This window comes from Mchenga conophoros, linkage group LG10 (genome assembly GCF_057382185.1).
Source record: "Mchenga conophoros isolate Kocher_MC1m ecotype Shallow Benthic linkage group LG10, M_conophoros_male_GT1.1, whole genome shotgun sequence".
Classification (NCBI taxonomy): domain Eukaryota; kingdom Metazoa; phylum Chordata; class Actinopteri; order Cichliformes; family Cichlidae; genus Mchenga; species Mchenga conophoros.
In genome coordinates, this window is record NC_140535.1 from 23,857,334 (window position 1) to 23,874,879 (window position 17,546).

The window sequence follows — 17,546 nt, forward strand, 5'->3', positions numbered from 1 at the left end:
TTCAGCACATAACAGCAGGGTGCAAGATGCTAGCAGGCAAGGCATACATGGAACGCCATAACCAAGTGGCCGGCATAGTGTACAGGAACATCTGTGCCAAGTATAACCTGGAAGTCCCGAGGTCAAAATGGGAGATGCCCCCAAGGGTGGTGGAGAATGACCGAGCTAAGATCCTGTGGGACTTCCAGATACAGACGGACAAAATGGTGGTGGCTAACCAACCGGACATAGTGGTGGTAGACAAACAGAAGAAGACGGCCGTAGTGATCGATGTAGCGGTTCCGAATGACAGCAATATCAGGAAGAAGGAACACGAGAAGCTGGAGAAATACCAAGGGCTCAGAGAAGAGCTCGAGAGGATGTGGAGGGTGAAGGTAACGGTGGTCCCCGTGGTAATCGGAGCACTGGGTGCGGTGACTCCCAAGCTAGGCAAGTGGCACCAGCAGATCCCGGGAATAACATCGGAGATCTCTGTCCAGAAGAGCGCAGTCCTGGGAACAGCTAAGATACTGCGCAGGACCCTCAAGCTCCCAGGCCTCTGGTAGAGGACCCGAGCTTGAAGGATAAACCGCCCGCAGGGGCGTGCTGGGTGTGTGTGTATATTATTTAAAAATAAATTGATAATGATAATAATAATTTACTAAGAGGGAAAATTGCATGATTTTATGTTGTTTGACATTTCAAACTGACTGAATTTATCAGATAGCCACTACTACACACTTGATCTTTGGATATGGTGCATATGTAAATGCTCATATCAATACAGCAACAAAATCATTGTGTATAAGCCTCTTTAATCCCTGAGAAAAAAGTCACCGCAGCCCAGAAAACACAGAAACTAACAGTAATTGCCTTTATTTGCGAGGTGTGTAAACCGAGAAGTGACTGAAGTGTATACAAAGTCAAAATATGTATTCCTTGGTCTTCTGTTTTGTTTGTTTGTTTTCTTCCTTTTGGTAGCAAGTGATTTTTATGGACGTGTAGTACCATCAATCGCCGGCAGGATGCGCCAGATATTCTGCGAGCAGGAATTTGTCAGTGGTCCCAACAATTTCCTGTTAGCGACGGCTGGTCCCGGAAGATTTACCTTTCTCCTGACACGTAGCAGCCGCAGCGAAGTTGGCAGGGCTCTGGGCAGAGTTATCACACAGCACAGGTAAGAGTTTGCATGACCGTGGTGTTTCATAGCGTGAGAATAGTGATTAAGTTTAAAATGTTGGATTGAGTAGTAAGCCGTCGCTGATATTTTGTGTAAGTTAGGTCTGTGTCGGCTATTATGGCTAGCATTAGCTAGCCAATTAGCTGCAGAGTTAACGGTACGTTAGCCTCCCAAAGATTAGTAGCTCAGTGTGTACCGAAAGCACCAGTTATTCATCTACGTGTCCGTGGTCGTAGCTGTTGAACCATTTTATAGATGGAACAGTTACTAACAATAAGCCAAGAAAATGCTTGAAGCATACAGCTTACGGAATTGGTTTGTTTTGTTAGCCGCTTTAGCACTGATGCGTTTAGGGACCCAACTAGCGTTAATTGTTGTGAGGCTTATTGTTATATCTTATTGTTAACAAACAAATGGAAGGTAAAATTTTTGTTTGTTTGTTTGTTTTTTTTAAATATGACTACTTTGTCTTTGATATGATGTCACGTGGCGTTGTTTGTGCATTTAGGCTTGAAATTTGGTCGCTGCGCATTTGTGTACGATGACGTGTTTAAAGGTGTCAGGTAATTAACACAAAAAGATTAAACGCAACTAAATGCAAAGGTTGACATTTCGGATAACAACACTGAGTATTTCTAATTGATATTGATAGCTTACGAAGGAAGCTGGCATTGTTAAGCGAGTCTATGCTGTGCAGTGTAAGAGTGTTTTATCTGTATATAGAGCAGACGCATTAAAATAACTTTTCACGCTGATCGACTGTGTTTTCTTTTACTTTCAGAGTAAGAGATGTCGGGTTTTGACAACTTTAACACAGACTTTTACCAGTCCAGCTACAGTGTAGATGACCAAAGCCAAGCCGGCTATGGCTACAGCAACACTGACAACCCCTACAATAAGTAAGTGTATGAAGCCATTTTTAATTGATAATTTCTCAGCTGCTGGTACACTATTACTGGGCCATTTCAGGTGCTCAAAACTAATCTCCAGATCTTTTGGAAACTTGTGTATTTGACATGTAGTGCCATGTAAAAGTATTTTTCGCCTTCCTGATTTCCTAGTTTTTGCATATTTGTCACACAAATCATCAAACACATTTTAATATTAGACAAAGATTACCTGAGTAAATACAAAAGAGACGTTTCTAAAGCTTTTTTTTTTTTTTAATTAAGTTTCCAGTTACTTATTATTGTGTATTTCCCAGGCCATATGGTCAATATGATTACTCCCAGCCCATGGGCTACTCATCCCCAGGAGTAATGCAGCCCCAGCAACCATACACCGGACAAATCTTCCAGCCCACACAGACCTACACACCATCAGCATCACAGTCCATGTACAGTAACAGTTTTGATGACGAGCCACCGCTGCTAGAAGGTATGTCAAGCACCAAGACTACATGCCGATGTGTTATGTCTGTCTGTCTGTCTATCAGCAAGATTGAGCAAAAATATTTCATTCCAGTCTCAATACTATAGAAAACCAGAGCAAAAGAGTAATCCATTAAATTATCTCGATTACATTCTGTGAAATGTATCTCAATAGTTCTTCCAGTTATTCTTTCTTTTTAAGCAAGAAAGCTGACTAGTATGGTTGTTATCATTTGCTGAGAAAAATCATTTTACTTCTTGTTTCATAATACTATAAATTGAATGGCTTTGTTGAATTAAATCAGCTACTGCAAGTACTGTTTGTCAGTCTTTGATATGATTTCAAGGCAGTGTAGGAGGAGCTCCAGTTGAAGTCCCAACATGCAAAAGTTTAGCATTGTTGAAATCAGCCTTCAGTATCATCTCTGATATTCAGCAGAGAAACTGTCTCTCAAAGCATGAAATTAGAGTTTCACTCGCCTGTTGCAGTTGCTTCCAGACTCAGAGAATTTCATGACTACAAAACGATTTGATAGAATAAAAGCATTGATGGATCAAATGATGGAGTTCGGCCAAGTGTCTGCGTAACTGGCAGGCTTGATTTTTCTGACTGTTCTTGGCAGACCTATTGTTTTATTTTGCGTCTACTTACATGCTTGAGAAAGACTGCAGACATTTATTTATTTATTTTTAAGTGTTTCTGACTGTAGTGTTTGTAGATATTTGGTTCCAGTATTGTCTGTAGTCTTACAATACCTTATCCCCAAAACAAGTATAAGTATATAAATCTGTACTCTGGGAAATCAGCACATTGTGTTTGACCGGTGTCAGTTGAAATTTTTGGTGTTAGTTTATCAAAATCCGGGTTAAAGACCTGAACTTGCATCTCTGCATTCAGAAATATACTTCCGTTATCTGTCATTTGACAATGATGATAATTTGTTTATGTGTAGCTGCTCCACAAACGCACAATATGTGCACTTGCCCACCCAGATGCATTTATATTGCAGTGTTGCTTATATGTGGAGATGCTTACACAAAACTATAAAAAGGCAGATTCAGTCTAATACAATTTACTCTGATGACTGATGATTACTCTGACCACCATCGATCCTGAACGTCGACTATTGGCACTACTTGACTTGACTTTGTCCTGCAGTTAAAACTGGATTCATCATATCTTCTCTGTACTCTTCTGTAATATGATCAGAATTCAGGGTAGAAAAAAAATAATACTGAACTGGTAATGTTTCATTGTGAGTTTCGTTTTAAGACTGAGCCATTATTTAGTTGGAAAATCTACAATTACGATTCAGATTTAAGGTGTGAAGACACACCTGAAAGCATTTCATCGAAGAAATCCCCGGTTGAGTATTTGTGGAGGACAGATGTGTTTGGAACCAATAGGGCCTGGTGTTTTTATAGAAAATAGTATAGTATAAATATCTGAAATGTCTCATCTCTTCTTCTCTTAGAATTAGGAATCAATTTTGACCACATCTGGCAGAAGACTCTGACGGTTCTCCATCCAATGAAAGTAGCAGATGGCAGCATCATGAACGAGACAGACTTGGCCGGGCCTATGGTGTTCTGTTTGGCCTTTGGAGCAACACTTCTTCTGGTAAATCATTTGGTTGATTTTTAGGTGAAAAATAAAAAGAAGATAAACTGGTAAAGACGAGTAATAGTACTTAAAAATAAGAAAATATTGGCTACTACATTAATAAAAGTGCCAAGTCTTAATTATAATTTGGGTAGATTGGTATCGATGTGTCAGAGGCTGTGTAGTCTTTTACATTACAAACTGTTAGCACTATCAGTAATGAAATTATCAGTAAAGTAAGTGTTCTGGTTTTGTTCAGTTGAACGTGCTCAAGTTATGAGAAAACTATGAATCTTTGTTTACCATGCACCATCTTTTTTTATGAGACTTATGCACAAGGCCTTCATCATGAGCTTCTGCTTCATTAGACTGTACCAAATTCATAGCTTTGATATCCACAGTAATTTTGTTTTTGTTTTACTTTTTTTAGTTTGAGTCTCATTATAATCTTGTGATCACAATCTCCTAGTGTGATCATTGAGTTAGATCTCAGTGTAAATGGCTGCTTCCAATCAAATCTGAGTCATGCAAATGGCTTTTTATTTATCAGCTATAGTTGAAACGGCACACAACTGCTGTGTAGTCAAATTATTTTTGTGTGTTCTGGCAATTAAATTACTGTTAAAAAACAAAAGCACAGAGCATATAACTGTACAAACTCAATGTGTGAACTGTTGGTGGGTGTAGTCCATATCTAATTGTGTGGATCTTTTTTTTCCCCCTCCTCTCTGTTTACAGTCAGGTAAAATCCAGTTTGGTTATGTGTATGGCATCAGTGCAATTGGCTGCCTTGGCATGTACTGCCTACTCAACCTCATGAGTATGACAGGCGTGTCGTTTGGCTGCGTGGCCAGCGTGCTGGGATACTGCCTCCTCCCCATGATCATTCTCTCAAGTTTTGGAGTTCTCTTCTCTTTACAGTGAGTATACAGGAAAACAAAAAGGTTTATGATTGTTAATGTAGCCTGCAAATCTGGCAAAAGGACTTTTAAAAAGATATAGTATTTATTTACTAGATTAATATACAATCTACTAGTTTAAAATAAAGAGTTTTGTCGTATTATTGTAGTACAGCCCGTAAATAACATCAGTTATTAGTAGTAAGTCTAACTTTCTGCTTATTTTTGTGTCCTCTCTAGAGGCATGATGGGAATTATACTAACAGCAACAATTATTAGCTGGTGCAGTTTCTCAGCCTCGAAGATCTTCATCTCAGCGTTGGCCATGGATGGGCAGCAGCTGTTGGTTGCTTACCCATGCGCTCTGCTTTATGGGGTTTTCGCACTCATCTCAGTCTTCTAAAAACCGCAATTCATCAACAGTTTCAAATAACTGTTCCCCAGTTTCTGTAATGTCGGCCTAATTGGCGTAAGTGTAATTAGTGAAATTATTGGCTAATAATGCTGTTACTACAGAAAAGTGGGCGCTCCTGCCTAAATTGGTACCAGGATTTTTTTTCTGTCTTCTTTTATTGGCCTCCACCTTTCCCCACATTACAACTTGACCATTCGCAAGCTGGACTATATGGTGTCACACATGACTCCTCGTCGCCTTCCTCCCCTGATATGCGTCTTACAGGAGAAGACTGTCAACAAGCGTGCTGGGAGGGGGGATTTTCTGTGGACCGAGTTGAGCCTTAAATGGTCTTATACAGTCCTGTGATTTTTAAGGACATTAAGGGAACAAAGTGTTTTGGACACAGGTGGGAAAAAAACTGCAGTTTTCAAGAATAAAAATGAACCCTGCAACCTAATCTGAATTCAGCTAAAATCCCATTTGTCCTGATTTTTGTAAAAGCTTTTATGAGCGTTTTCTGCCTCCCATATATTTAGCAACAACAAGACTAAGGGAAACACCCACTTTCATTCTGCACAGGACTACATTAACAGCGAAGGGGTCGTCTCCTCCGCAACATCGCATTTTCTTCGCAACCGAAGAACCACAAACTTTATCAAGTGTGTCAGTTTTTGAACAGAAAGACAGCTGCTCTGCTACATCTAATGTATTTTATTATATTCTTTGGAGATTCCTTTGAGTTCTGATGCCTTTTCAGGAAGACAACAACAGTTTGCACAAAAACACTGCTCCCAAACCAAACCAGTTTGATCAAATGCTCAGAATTAATATTGGTAGAGATGCTGTATGTCTAGGTACAGAAGTGTCTCTATAGGTTTTCGTTCTTGTATGTATCCCTTTTCATCTCTTAAATCTTTATTTTTAGAGACGACTCACTTAATGCTTTGATGTGTCATCTGTTGTTCATGTCTTCTTATGCACATTAAAGTTGTTTTTGAAGGTTACCTGCTGTGTGGGTAAATGTTTCGGTGGTCACCCTAAGAAATTCTACGACCTCTATGAAGACTTAAAAAAACATTTTATTTGGGCCACGGACCCACTGTTGTTTGTTGGCTGGCAGAGAAAGAAACATTCAACATTCTCCTACAGTGCTAAAGCTTGGCCAAGTGAGGGCACTGTCAGCCTACAACTACAGACCCTCAGCTTCAGGTGTAGCCCATCTGCTATGTGGTGTGTGGAGGACATTAGAAAGATTACACTGAAATCCAATTTGTTCTGAAACAATGCCACATGTCTGCAAATGCAAGAACCTGCAGCTTCCTATTGAAATAATGGGTTCAAACCTGTTCTTTTCTTCACTCTTTTAGCTTTTCTTTGTTTTATACACACGCATACAAAGAGCATCCTTAAATGGATAATAACCCACTTTAGATAGATGAATAATTCAACAATTTAAAAAGGACCCCTTTTTTTCTATTCCAACAAACTTAACACCAAAACAAACTTAGCATTTCAAGAAGACCTAGTGGGAGAAGTCTGATCAAAGGCCCCTTCATATAGACATTCTGTGTATGTGTGGTCTTGAGTGTCAATTTCAACCTGTACTTTCATAACGTGTCAAAGCTATTAATGGATGGAAGACTGTAATGTTGCACTTTGATGCAGATGTTCTCAGTTTCTCGATTAATAAAAGAGTCATTTCAGGAATTTTTAACTCATGTTCACCGCATTGAGTGTCTCGGGTGCTCCAAATTATTATGCAGTTATGCATCGCCTCAGCTCTGGGGATCAATGAAGCCTTCTCTGTACGATAGAAGCGAACAGGATGTTGACATTCAAACATTCTAACGTACAGTATTTGCTTTCAGGCGGTTTCCAGAGCTCATAGATTTCAGTGCCTTGCATCTCCATTCACTCAGAGGTTCACTGTTACATTTTCCTCTTGGGCTTAGTTTTTTTTTTTTTCCTTCTTTCTGTCAGTAGTTGCTGTGGGAATACTCTGCTCCCGTGGCAGTCCTGTGGTAATGTTAAGGAAAGGAAGTTGATACGTCTCATTTCCTATTTGTAAAGTAGTTCCTCAAAATCATTTTAGTCACAATTTAACTGTTTTGTCTCTGTTTTTGAACATCAGTTCACAGATGGATACAGAATTCACTGAGAGGCAATAGTCACTCTTCTAAATACATTTCTCTACAGTTTCCCAATTGCAGAATTGCAACACTCTGGAACATCGAAATTCCTCTGGAAAACCCCCAAAATGTAAAAGAATAAATAAAAAATTAAGTGTGTATCCAACAGAGGCAAAAAATATTTAAACACCACAAAGTTGAGATTCCTAAAGTCTAATAGTTAAGAATTGTCAACAAGATCAAGTACTGTTTAAAAGAGAATCCAGCTTTTCCCTTTTTCTGGACTGGACTGGACTCTCCCAAACACGTCACTATAAGACTGGACTCTCACACACGTCACCACACGCACCACCACACATTTCCTATAATCCTATAATTCCTATAATTTATAATCTTTATCTTTATAATCTCTTCTGCTATTTGCACATTCTTTACTGTAAATTCCTAAGTTAATTTGTAAATTTTTGTAGTAAATTGTAAATATTGTAAAACTTTTCTTCTGTCATTTAATGGTCGGGCATTGTACAGCTACAAGCATTTCACCCCCATGTCATACTGTGTATGGTTGTGTGTGTGTGACAAATAAAATTTGAATTTGAATTTGAATTTTTCATCGCCTCCTGAATATTTACACTCAGGCGCCTCCAGGTGACAGTGTTGAGTTACTGTCCGTATGACTCACTGGATTTTGTGTTTTTCATGTATTCACTGGTTACAATATGAAGTATATATCCCCTGGAGCAATGACTGCATTGTTGCTTCTTTTCACATTTAGTCATAAAATTTATGTCTCACTCTAGCCCAAGATCATCCGGTAGCCAAACACACCCATCCCATTTTACTCTGTACTCTGACTTTTTTTTTGTTCATTTTTCGTTTTTGTGATTGGCTTTTAAACTTTCGGTTTGTTTCTTTTGTAATTACTTAAGTGCCTCAAGTAGGAGAATATATCGAAATCCAAATCTTTTTCACCCACGTAAAGTTCTTATGAATAAATAAATAATTGTTTGAAATCAAAACCATTTTATTTTACGACATGGGCGCAAAGTAATATTAATCTTTGTATTCACTGGAATAGATATATAGTGCCACTTTTGCTGCTTCTGTTGTGCCAGTACTTGTACAGCTAGTAAAATATTACTAATTCTAAAATTCATCTTCACCTTCATGCTGTTTTAGGAGTAGCTTATCATTCTGTTTGTCTCTGAGGAATAAGGCCCACCATTATGTCATCTAATGTTGGATAATCTCACCTCCATCTGGCTGGCCTGGGACACAGTCTGTCCTACCCAGCAAGCATGCCTGGCTGACCAGTGAGCTGCAGATAATATTGAAACTGTCCCCAAGAAAACACCCCATTTTACACAGAGCTTGAGAGAAATACATAGAGCGATAAAAGCTTCTGAGATTACGAAAGAAGGGGAAGAAACTATTATGGGGAAACCACTTAAAGCTCATTGTTTCAGAAAGATTGTGATAATATTGCGGGTCGCTTGCAGGCTGAATTGCTGTAAATCAGGATGCATGTGGCATTCGTGCAGCCTTGGAAAACAAAAGTCAGCATTTCAACTTTTTCTTTTAAAAAAAGCCACATTGGAACCTGGAATTTGTTTTCCATTTCCTTCCTGCAGTTAACTTGGTTAGCATGTGCAGTGCCTTCATGGGAAGATTTTCATTACTCAGAATTAAAAACAAAAGGAAATCAAAGAAGCCACAAAATTGTCATTGTTGGATTTTTTTTTTTTTTTTTTTGGGGGGGGGGGGTGCAAAGTTAAAGTCACTGTGTAACTCCTAACTCTATTTATTGAGAATGTCATTTCTTTTCTTGTCTAAATGAAAATGTTCATACATAATTGAGTTCATGCATCTACTTCTATAACAATTTTTTTTTAAAAAATATGTTTAAATATCATATTTTATGAGAAATTATTTTTATTTTAAGTCACTGACAGCAGCAGATTTTACTGGATAAGAGGTGTAGCTTGTGTAAGCAATACACTCCAAAAGGCCTTGGAGCAGTGAGGCTGATAAGGATGTCATCTTCAGTGAGGTGCCAGAGAAGCGACGGGTGGAAATGTAACAATTTGTATTCAGCAACGCAGTGCTGCCTTTTAATGCATCTGCAAAGCCAACAGCACATGAATATTCACTGAGCAACTGTTAGCACAGCACTGAGTGTGATATGCTCCTGCACTTCATTAGGCTAATTGTACCCCTCATTGTACTGTGGACTCTTCTAACAGTTGATTCAGAACTCAATGAACTAATGCAAACACTGCAAGGCCCGATCAGCCGAGTCTGGCTAAGATGAAATATGGATGTGTATGTGAGCGCGTGCATGTACTTCAGTGCATGCTCCTGTGTATTCATGAGTCTAAGTGTAATTTGTGTACAAGCACTCCTGCACAAGCATGTACTTCTGTGTGCATATTGCATATTTGTGTATTCTAAGCGACATGCTCACAGGAACTCCTAATTCTTTATGTAAAAAGATCTTTTTTTGAGAGCAAGGACAAATGCATGCATAAGCTAAACATATTTTAAGAGACAAATGCATTTACACATCAACATACACTCACCACAAACCTTATTAGGACTCCCTTTGGTCTTCAGAACTGCATTAATTCAGTTCATGTTGCAGATTCGACAAGGTGCTGAAAACATTCCTCACAAATTTTGTCTTATTTAATGAATCATTTCAATGTAAACAGCCATCTCCTGGAAGTTTTCAGTCTTTTGAATATGTGGCTTTACAGCTGAAGGCCCCATCCAAAGTTGTGTTTCTTAATGTTTACATGTTTCCCAAATACTGCACAGACTTTTTAATGATCTCAGTGAACTGCTGTCTGTGATCTGTGTTGATTTTGACTGTGTAATTATTGTTGGGGTTTTTAACATCCATGTGGACATCCCTCAGGACAAAGGGACTAAAGACCTGAGTAACACTCTGGGCAACATTGGGCTGACTCAGCATATAACAGAGGCCACACATAATAGAGGACACACTCTTGACCTACTGATCTCCAAGGGCCTAAGCATTTCAAAGGTTACTGTAGGGCTGCTCGATTATGGCAAAAATGATAATCACGATTATTTTCACTGAAATTGAGATCTCGATTATTTGACGATATTTATTTAACCCTTTAAGACCTACCATAAAACCAAGTCCGCCAGAGCTTTTTTTTTTTTTTTTTACATGCTGTAGTGCCATTTTTGGGAGCATTTCAAGTTGTTATACATCAATACAACTGTTATAGCCCATATTTTAATAATATGTATGCATTAAGTCCATAGTAATTACATTAATTACAAAAAAGTGCAATAAACTACAAAAAAATTGAAAATCGTTTTTGTTTTGTTTTTTACATATATTTCTACTTGGGGAAATTTAAGAGGCTTATCCCTCAAAACTTTAAATACAAAAAAGTTGCAAAAAATAGTTTCCCACCACAGTAAATTTATTTTGAGTGTCTTCATAGTTTTATTTTGGAGATACAGCAATTTTTATATACTGCAGGAAAAACAAAAGACAATCCTATGATGCAAATTTGCAAAGAAAACAGCATGTGCATCAAAATAAACTATTTCCAGCAGTGCAATTCGAGTTCTAAGCATCACAGAAACTATTCAGAAAAGTCAAACATGACTTATAAAAACACCAGTATAGGCTTTTAAGGCCTACAAGTAAAAAACTACATTTTCCGTGAAAAGGACGTCGGTTTTGGACAGGAAATGGCGGACATGCGATAGTTCGCGTTGACATCTAATCTCTAAGGCTAAACCCTACATACCACACAAAGATATGGAGAAACTCATTCATGCTTTCATTATGTCAAGACTGGACTATTGTAACTCACTCTACTTGGGTCTACAATCTTCTCTTCTGCAGCGTCTGCAGCTGGTCCAGAATGCCGCAGCACGTCTCTTGACCGGCACTAGAAAGTTTGACTCTATCACCCCTGTTCTGAAAAATTTACACTGGCTTCCTATCAAATATCGAATTGATTTTAAAATTCTATTGTTTACTTATAAAATTTTGAACAATATGGCACCTGACTACTTAGCTGATCTCCTCTGTCTGTACAGCCCTCAGAGAGCACTAAGATCATCGGGCCAACTGCTCTTGGTGCAACCTAGGTCTCGGCTGAAGACCAGAGGAGACCGTGCCTTTGCCGTTGCTGCACCCAGGCTATGGAATACTCTCCCTCTTCATATTCGCGCGTCAGATTCCATTCAGTCTTTTAAATCACGTTTAAAAACGTATTTGTTTGATCTGGCATTTAAGGCGAATTAGGGTAATTTACATCTGGCTCTGTATTTATGTAATTATCTTATTTTATATATTTGTAATTTATATTTTATTGGGATTTTATTTGTACTGCGATTTTAATGGAAAGCACTTTGGTGTACTTCGGTCTTAAAAATGTGCTATATAAATAAATTTTGATTGATTGATTGATTGATTGACATCTTTTTCATTGTGGGAAGTGTTACGAACAGCTGATCGGATTGGCAAACCGTGTTTCTGGAATATTATTTTTTTGTTCCTGCAAGCGCTTTTTATGCAATTTTTGCAAAGCTTTATGTGGAAGGAAACCGTGACCGAGGACAGGCTGATGGCATAAGATGTAAGTACAACTCCTCTGGCGTCATATGCAAAACAAATTATTGCGCTAGCTTACGTGGTTCCGGTTCTACAGGGATTTAAAGGGTGAACAATAACAATGTATTGAATAATGACTTTAAAAAATAATATAAAATAGTGTGCAAATACTGATAACAGTGCAAATGTTTGCAATATAAAAAATAAATGAAAAATGTAAACATCTATGTCTAGTGAACTTTGCAGTGTTGCTCTGTGGTTCAGTTACGACACTGTAGCAAAGTGTACACACTATGTCTACTTGATCCACGTCAAGTAGAACCCATAATGTTTCCACACCACTGAAGTTTTTTTTTTTTTTACCTCTCTTTTCAACCAACGGCAGTCACTCTCCTCCCCAAATAACTTCTGCTTAGCTTTCCGAGCTTCCCTTGGGTCTTCTTAATTGTTGTGATAGGTGTTGGAAATGCAGAGAGGTGCGCTCGATTTGCCACACGGAGCAGCGCGAGAGTAAAGCACGAGGGAGGGGCTAATAATCGGCTCAGTCATTTTTAATGATCGTTGAAAGCCCAGATCGTAATCGTGATTAAAATTTGATTAATTGAGCAGCCCTAGGTTACTGTGTCTGATGTGGGCCTGTCTGATCATTACTGTGTTTTCTTTGAAAGTAAAATTTCAGCCCACACAAATATATCAACAGCAGTGATCACAAAACGGTGTGTAACTGAAAACAGTAGTGAGATATTTAACCAGGTCTTCCCCTTAACACCTGACCTGTCCAGAGGTTCGGTCAATGAGCTCGTCAATAGCTTCAATGCTAAAATGTTAAATCTCATGGACACCATTGCTCCCATTAAGGTGAAGGTTATCTCTGGAAGGAAAAAGTCTCCATGGAGAAACTCCACACTGGTGAAAAATGAAAACGAGAGTGTAGGAAAGCTGAGCGCAGATGGAGAAAAACAAACCTCCAGGTTCATTATGACATCTATAAAGAGAAACTTCACAATTATAATTTACAACTGAGGATTGCAAGGAGGTCCTACTTCTTTGACATCATCACCAAAAACAGTCTGTCTGTGAAGGTTCTCAGTCATCCAGGTCATCGTAGTCAAAGGAGCTTGCAAAGAAAAGGTCACCAGAGAACTTCAATCTATACACCAAAAAACCACAAACCAGGCGAGAAATTTGGGTGTAGCGATGGATGCAGACCTAAACTTAGAAAAACACATTAAGACAATAACAAAATCAGCTTATTATCACCTCAAGAATATTTCAAGGATAAAAGATTTGATTACTGTAACAGCATCTTTACAGGTCTACCTAAAAAATCAGTCAGACAACTACAGCTCATTCAGAACTCTGCTGCTCGAGTCCTCACTAAGACCAAAAAAGTGGACCACATCAGTCCAGCTCTGAGGTCTTTACACTGGCTGCCTGTCAGTCAGAGGATAGACTTTAAAGTTCTGATGCTGGTCTATAAAGCTCTGAATGGTTTAGGACCAAAATACATCAGTGACCTCCTGACCCAGTATGAAACTTCCAGATCCCTCAGGTCATCTGGATCCGGTTTTTTATCAGTTACCAGAGTCAGAACCAGACACGGAGAAGCTGCATTCAGCTTTTATGCTCCTTATATCTGGAACAAACTCCCAGAAAGCCTCAGATCAGCTGAAACACTCAGTTTATTTAAATCCAGGTTGAAGACTCACCTGTTCTCAGCTGCATTTGAATAAAACACCAAATCCACACTGTTATGCTTAAATTTCAAAACTTACATTTTAACTACTGATTTTATCTACTGTTCTGATTTTATCTACTGGGGTTTTTTTTTTGGTTTTTTTAATCAATTTCAAATCATGCTTTTTATTTGTTTTTGTTCTTTAATGTCTCTGTAAAGCACTTTGAATCACCTTGTTGTTGAATTGTGCTATATAAATAAACTTGCCTTGCCTTGCCTTCCATATTGACCTGATAGAATCGCACAGTTGCTGCAGATTTGTTAGCTGCACATCAATGATGTGAATTTCTCATTCCACCACTCCAAACGTCCTCTGTTGGATTGTCATTGTCGTGTTCAAAAAGCCAGTTAAAGATGTTGGAAGCAGTCATCATTACACTGCGGTCATAAAGGGATGGACATGGTCAGCAACAATACTCAGGTAGGCTGCGATGTTTAAACTATGCTCAGTTGGTACTAAAGGGCTCAAAGCGTGTCAAAAAACACTATTACCACCAGCCTGAATTGTTGCTACAAGGGAGGCTGAATCCATGACTTCATGTTGTTTATTACACATTCTGACTCTACCTTCTGAATTTTGGAGCCTGTTTGAATTGTAGCCTCAGATTCCCTTTCCTAACTGAGAGAGTGTTCCCGTCAGGTCCACTTAATGGCTCTGCAATATGTGACAGTTGCAGGAAAATCACTAATAATTTCTTAATTCATTAATGAAGTTTTCAGTAAATTGCCATTCTAGTAAACATACAAAAAATTCAGGTTATTTCTAGAGATGGCACGATACCACTTTTTTATGTCCGATACCGATACCAATATCATAAATTTGGATATCTGCCGATACCGATATGAATCCGATATAGTGTTGTTACGAACTTGTATGTCCATGTGTTTGTTTGTGCAGGTGTTGTGTTTTTTCTATGTTAATTTAGCTGTGCCAGGGCCCTGTTCCGATTGGTGCGTGGATATACTGCCCCGGCGTGATTGGATCCAGCTGGAGGACCCGCCCATTAAAAGGAGGCTGGAGTGCTACAGCGGGAGAGGCCCTCGCGTTTCTCCTCATCACCCAGCAGTAGTCCTGTGGTAGCCGCTGGCTGCAGTATACGCTTGAAAGTTGTGGAAGTGGAGTGGGTAGGGGTGAGCTGCCATTTCTTTTGATCACCCGTTTTCTCCTGTTTTGAGTTAGTTAAGGAGGTCAGACTCTGTCTTTATTTTTGACTTTGTTTTGGTAAGGTCAGGGGTGCGGGATTTGTGTAGGTTTGTTTTGTTTATTGTTTTGGCCTTGGCTCACCCTGAAGTGTTGACACTCCCGTTTTGGTTCTCTTTATTCACATTGTAAATAAATCACCTCATATCTAACGGATTGGTTTCGTGTGACTGCTTGGGTCTTGGGGGGGAAGCGAGTGCCTCGCTCATGTTATGGCCTGGCCCTAGACGGGTCGCAACAGTGTTTTTTAATCAACAAAACTGTTTTTTTTAAATATCTTGCTGCATTTTGTATAAGTTCATACTCAAGTTTAAAACAACAACTACACTAAAGCTATTCTGTTATACCTGTATGCAAAAAAAAATATTTCATAGTTCAGCAATACTGATCAATCTAATAAACTTAGACCTACACCATCCTCCCTATTCTGGTATTTTAAAGAGTACTTTGCGTAAATATTAAGCAACCTAACTAATAGGGTTCCAACTCCCAGCAACAAAAATAAATAAATAAAAAATAGGGAACCACCCCTCACGCTCCACCTCATGATGCTTAATCGACGTAATCAACCTTAATTTGATGCAGTGTGAAAAAAAAATGCACAGAAATCAATTATTTTTCAAGAAATATTAAATAGATTCAACATCTTTCTTCAACAAAATTGCAGACTGCACAGATGGTACCTTCCCAAAGGAAAAAGTACTATAGCTTACTAGGGTATATTAGACTTAACAGTTACTATATACAGTAATGGACTTCTATACATTTTACATCAGATTAAAACTTTGGGTGTAAGATTCAGATAATTATTTAATAATAGTCAGACATTTTAAATGAAAATAAGAAAGAAAAGTATGTCTTTGTGCCCCCTTTTCCCTGTTAATGCCCTATCGGCCCCCCTGGCTAAACTTTGCTAGATCCGCCCCTGCACAGTTACAGCCGTCAGCTGTGTAGAAAAGGATCCTGGTGTAGAAAGTAATATTAAATAAATTCTAACAACAGTTTATCAAGCTTAAACGTGCTGCTGTTGTTCAGCCGCTGGTTTCCTCTTTCTGGTGCAAAGTGGGCCAAAAACAAAGAAGAGAGACGGACTCCCGACAGAAAAGCCGATCAGCTGATCATTAAATAGAGGTTGTAACCTCAACTCTTTTCATTGTTGTTTTTCAGTTCGGAGCTTATAGTTGCAATTCTCACACGTCTTGACAAAAGGTTTTTAAAAGTCCCTGAAGTCATTGCTGTGATATCATGCTTGGGTTATCAAAGAAATACTCTTCATCTTCGATGAAGACCATCATTAGAATGATGAAGGCTTTGAGCCTAAAAGATGATCCAACCCAACAGCCAGTGTCTACAAGCCAAGTACGGAGCAGTTTCTCCACTGGAGTGCAAAGTCCACCCAGTTTGATGAAACTATCATTGGTTGATCAATCTGCTTTAACTAGCAACAAACTTGCATCAAAAAGAAAGCGATCTGAAGTTGAGGATCGACTTGATGACAAAAGAAGCTTCTCCACAGCAAAGAAGCAACGGCGTTTCTCAAAAGAGAAACCCTGCAGTCACACTGAAGTGAGCAAGACACAGAAGAGGGTACCTAACATATGGATCATCGGCTCAAGTTACATAAAGCGAGGAGAATGGGCAGCACGCCACGTGTTTGGAGAAAACTTTGGACTTGATGCCAATGTTCATTGGTTTGGAAAAACAGGGATGCGCTGGGATGGCGTCCTTCTTCGTTTTGATGCAGAGTTGATGTCCAGAAAGAGTCCACCTGATATTTTGGTCATTCATGCAGGCGGGAACGACTTGGGACTCGTATCCGCCCAGGAACTTTCCTCTGCAATGACTAAAGACTTGACTGAACTGCATGCAAGGATCCCCTCCATGACAATCCTATATTCCTGCATCAACAAACGCCAAGTGTGGAGGTACAGAAATCCAAAGTACATTATGGACATGGGCGAAAAAACTGTAAACTCAATCATGAGAAAGGCAGTTCATTCCTTTGGAGGCTTCATCATTGAACATCCCTCCCTGAAATATTATGACGAAACCCTATTCGGACAGGACGGAATTCACTTCAACAAGAAGGGAAATGACGTGTTTCTGACCAGCATCCGCTGTGCCATCGAGAAGATCCTTTAGAATTTGTCTCACAGAAAATAGACTTGAGAAAACGCACGACCTCTGGCAACCCCAACCTACCATCTGACATCAGGAGCTCTATCAAAACTGTCTTTATTTGATTACTTTAATGTAGTCAAATAAAAATGAGTACAAATCTGAACACTTAAAGTAAACTTCATTAAAATAAAATGATAAATAGATAAATACAAGCTGAATAGTTCAATGTCTTGGCTTCGTTTTAAAGTTTTAATGGTGTCTCTATGTGAATGTGTATGGAAGTAGTTAGAGTTGAAAGACGAGTAAGGTGAATGAGAATTTGAAGA

The 17,546-nt window shown here is 38.9% G+C and overlaps 2 protein-coding genes across 2 annotated transcripts; both read left to right on the forward strand.

The window, feature by feature from the left end:
• Window positions 1–1,009: 1,009 nt before the first annotated feature.
• On the forward strand, window positions 1,010–6,432 carry yipf5 (Yip1 domain family, member 5). Its single transcript, XM_085289493.1, has 6 exons — window positions 1,010–1,156; window positions 1,941–2,058; window positions 2,364–2,536; window positions 4,005–4,150; window positions 4,871–5,052; window positions 5,272–6,432. The coding sequence occupies exons 2-6, from the start codon at window positions 1,949–1,951 to the stop codon at window positions 5,432–5,434; spliced, it is 774 nt and encodes a 257-aa protein (XP_085145619.1). The 5' UTR covers window positions 1,010–1,156; window positions 1,941–1,948; the 3' UTR covers window positions 5,435–6,432.
• Window positions 6,433–16,380: 9,948 nt separating this feature from the next.
• LOC146566000 (uncharacterized) lies at window positions 16,381–17,241 on the forward strand. The gene has a single exon (XM_085290184.1). The coding sequence runs from the start codon at window positions 16,381–16,383 to the stop codon at window positions 17,239–17,241; it is 861 nt and encodes a 286-aa protein (XP_085146310.1).
• Window positions 17,242–17,546: the final 305 nt, after the last annotated feature.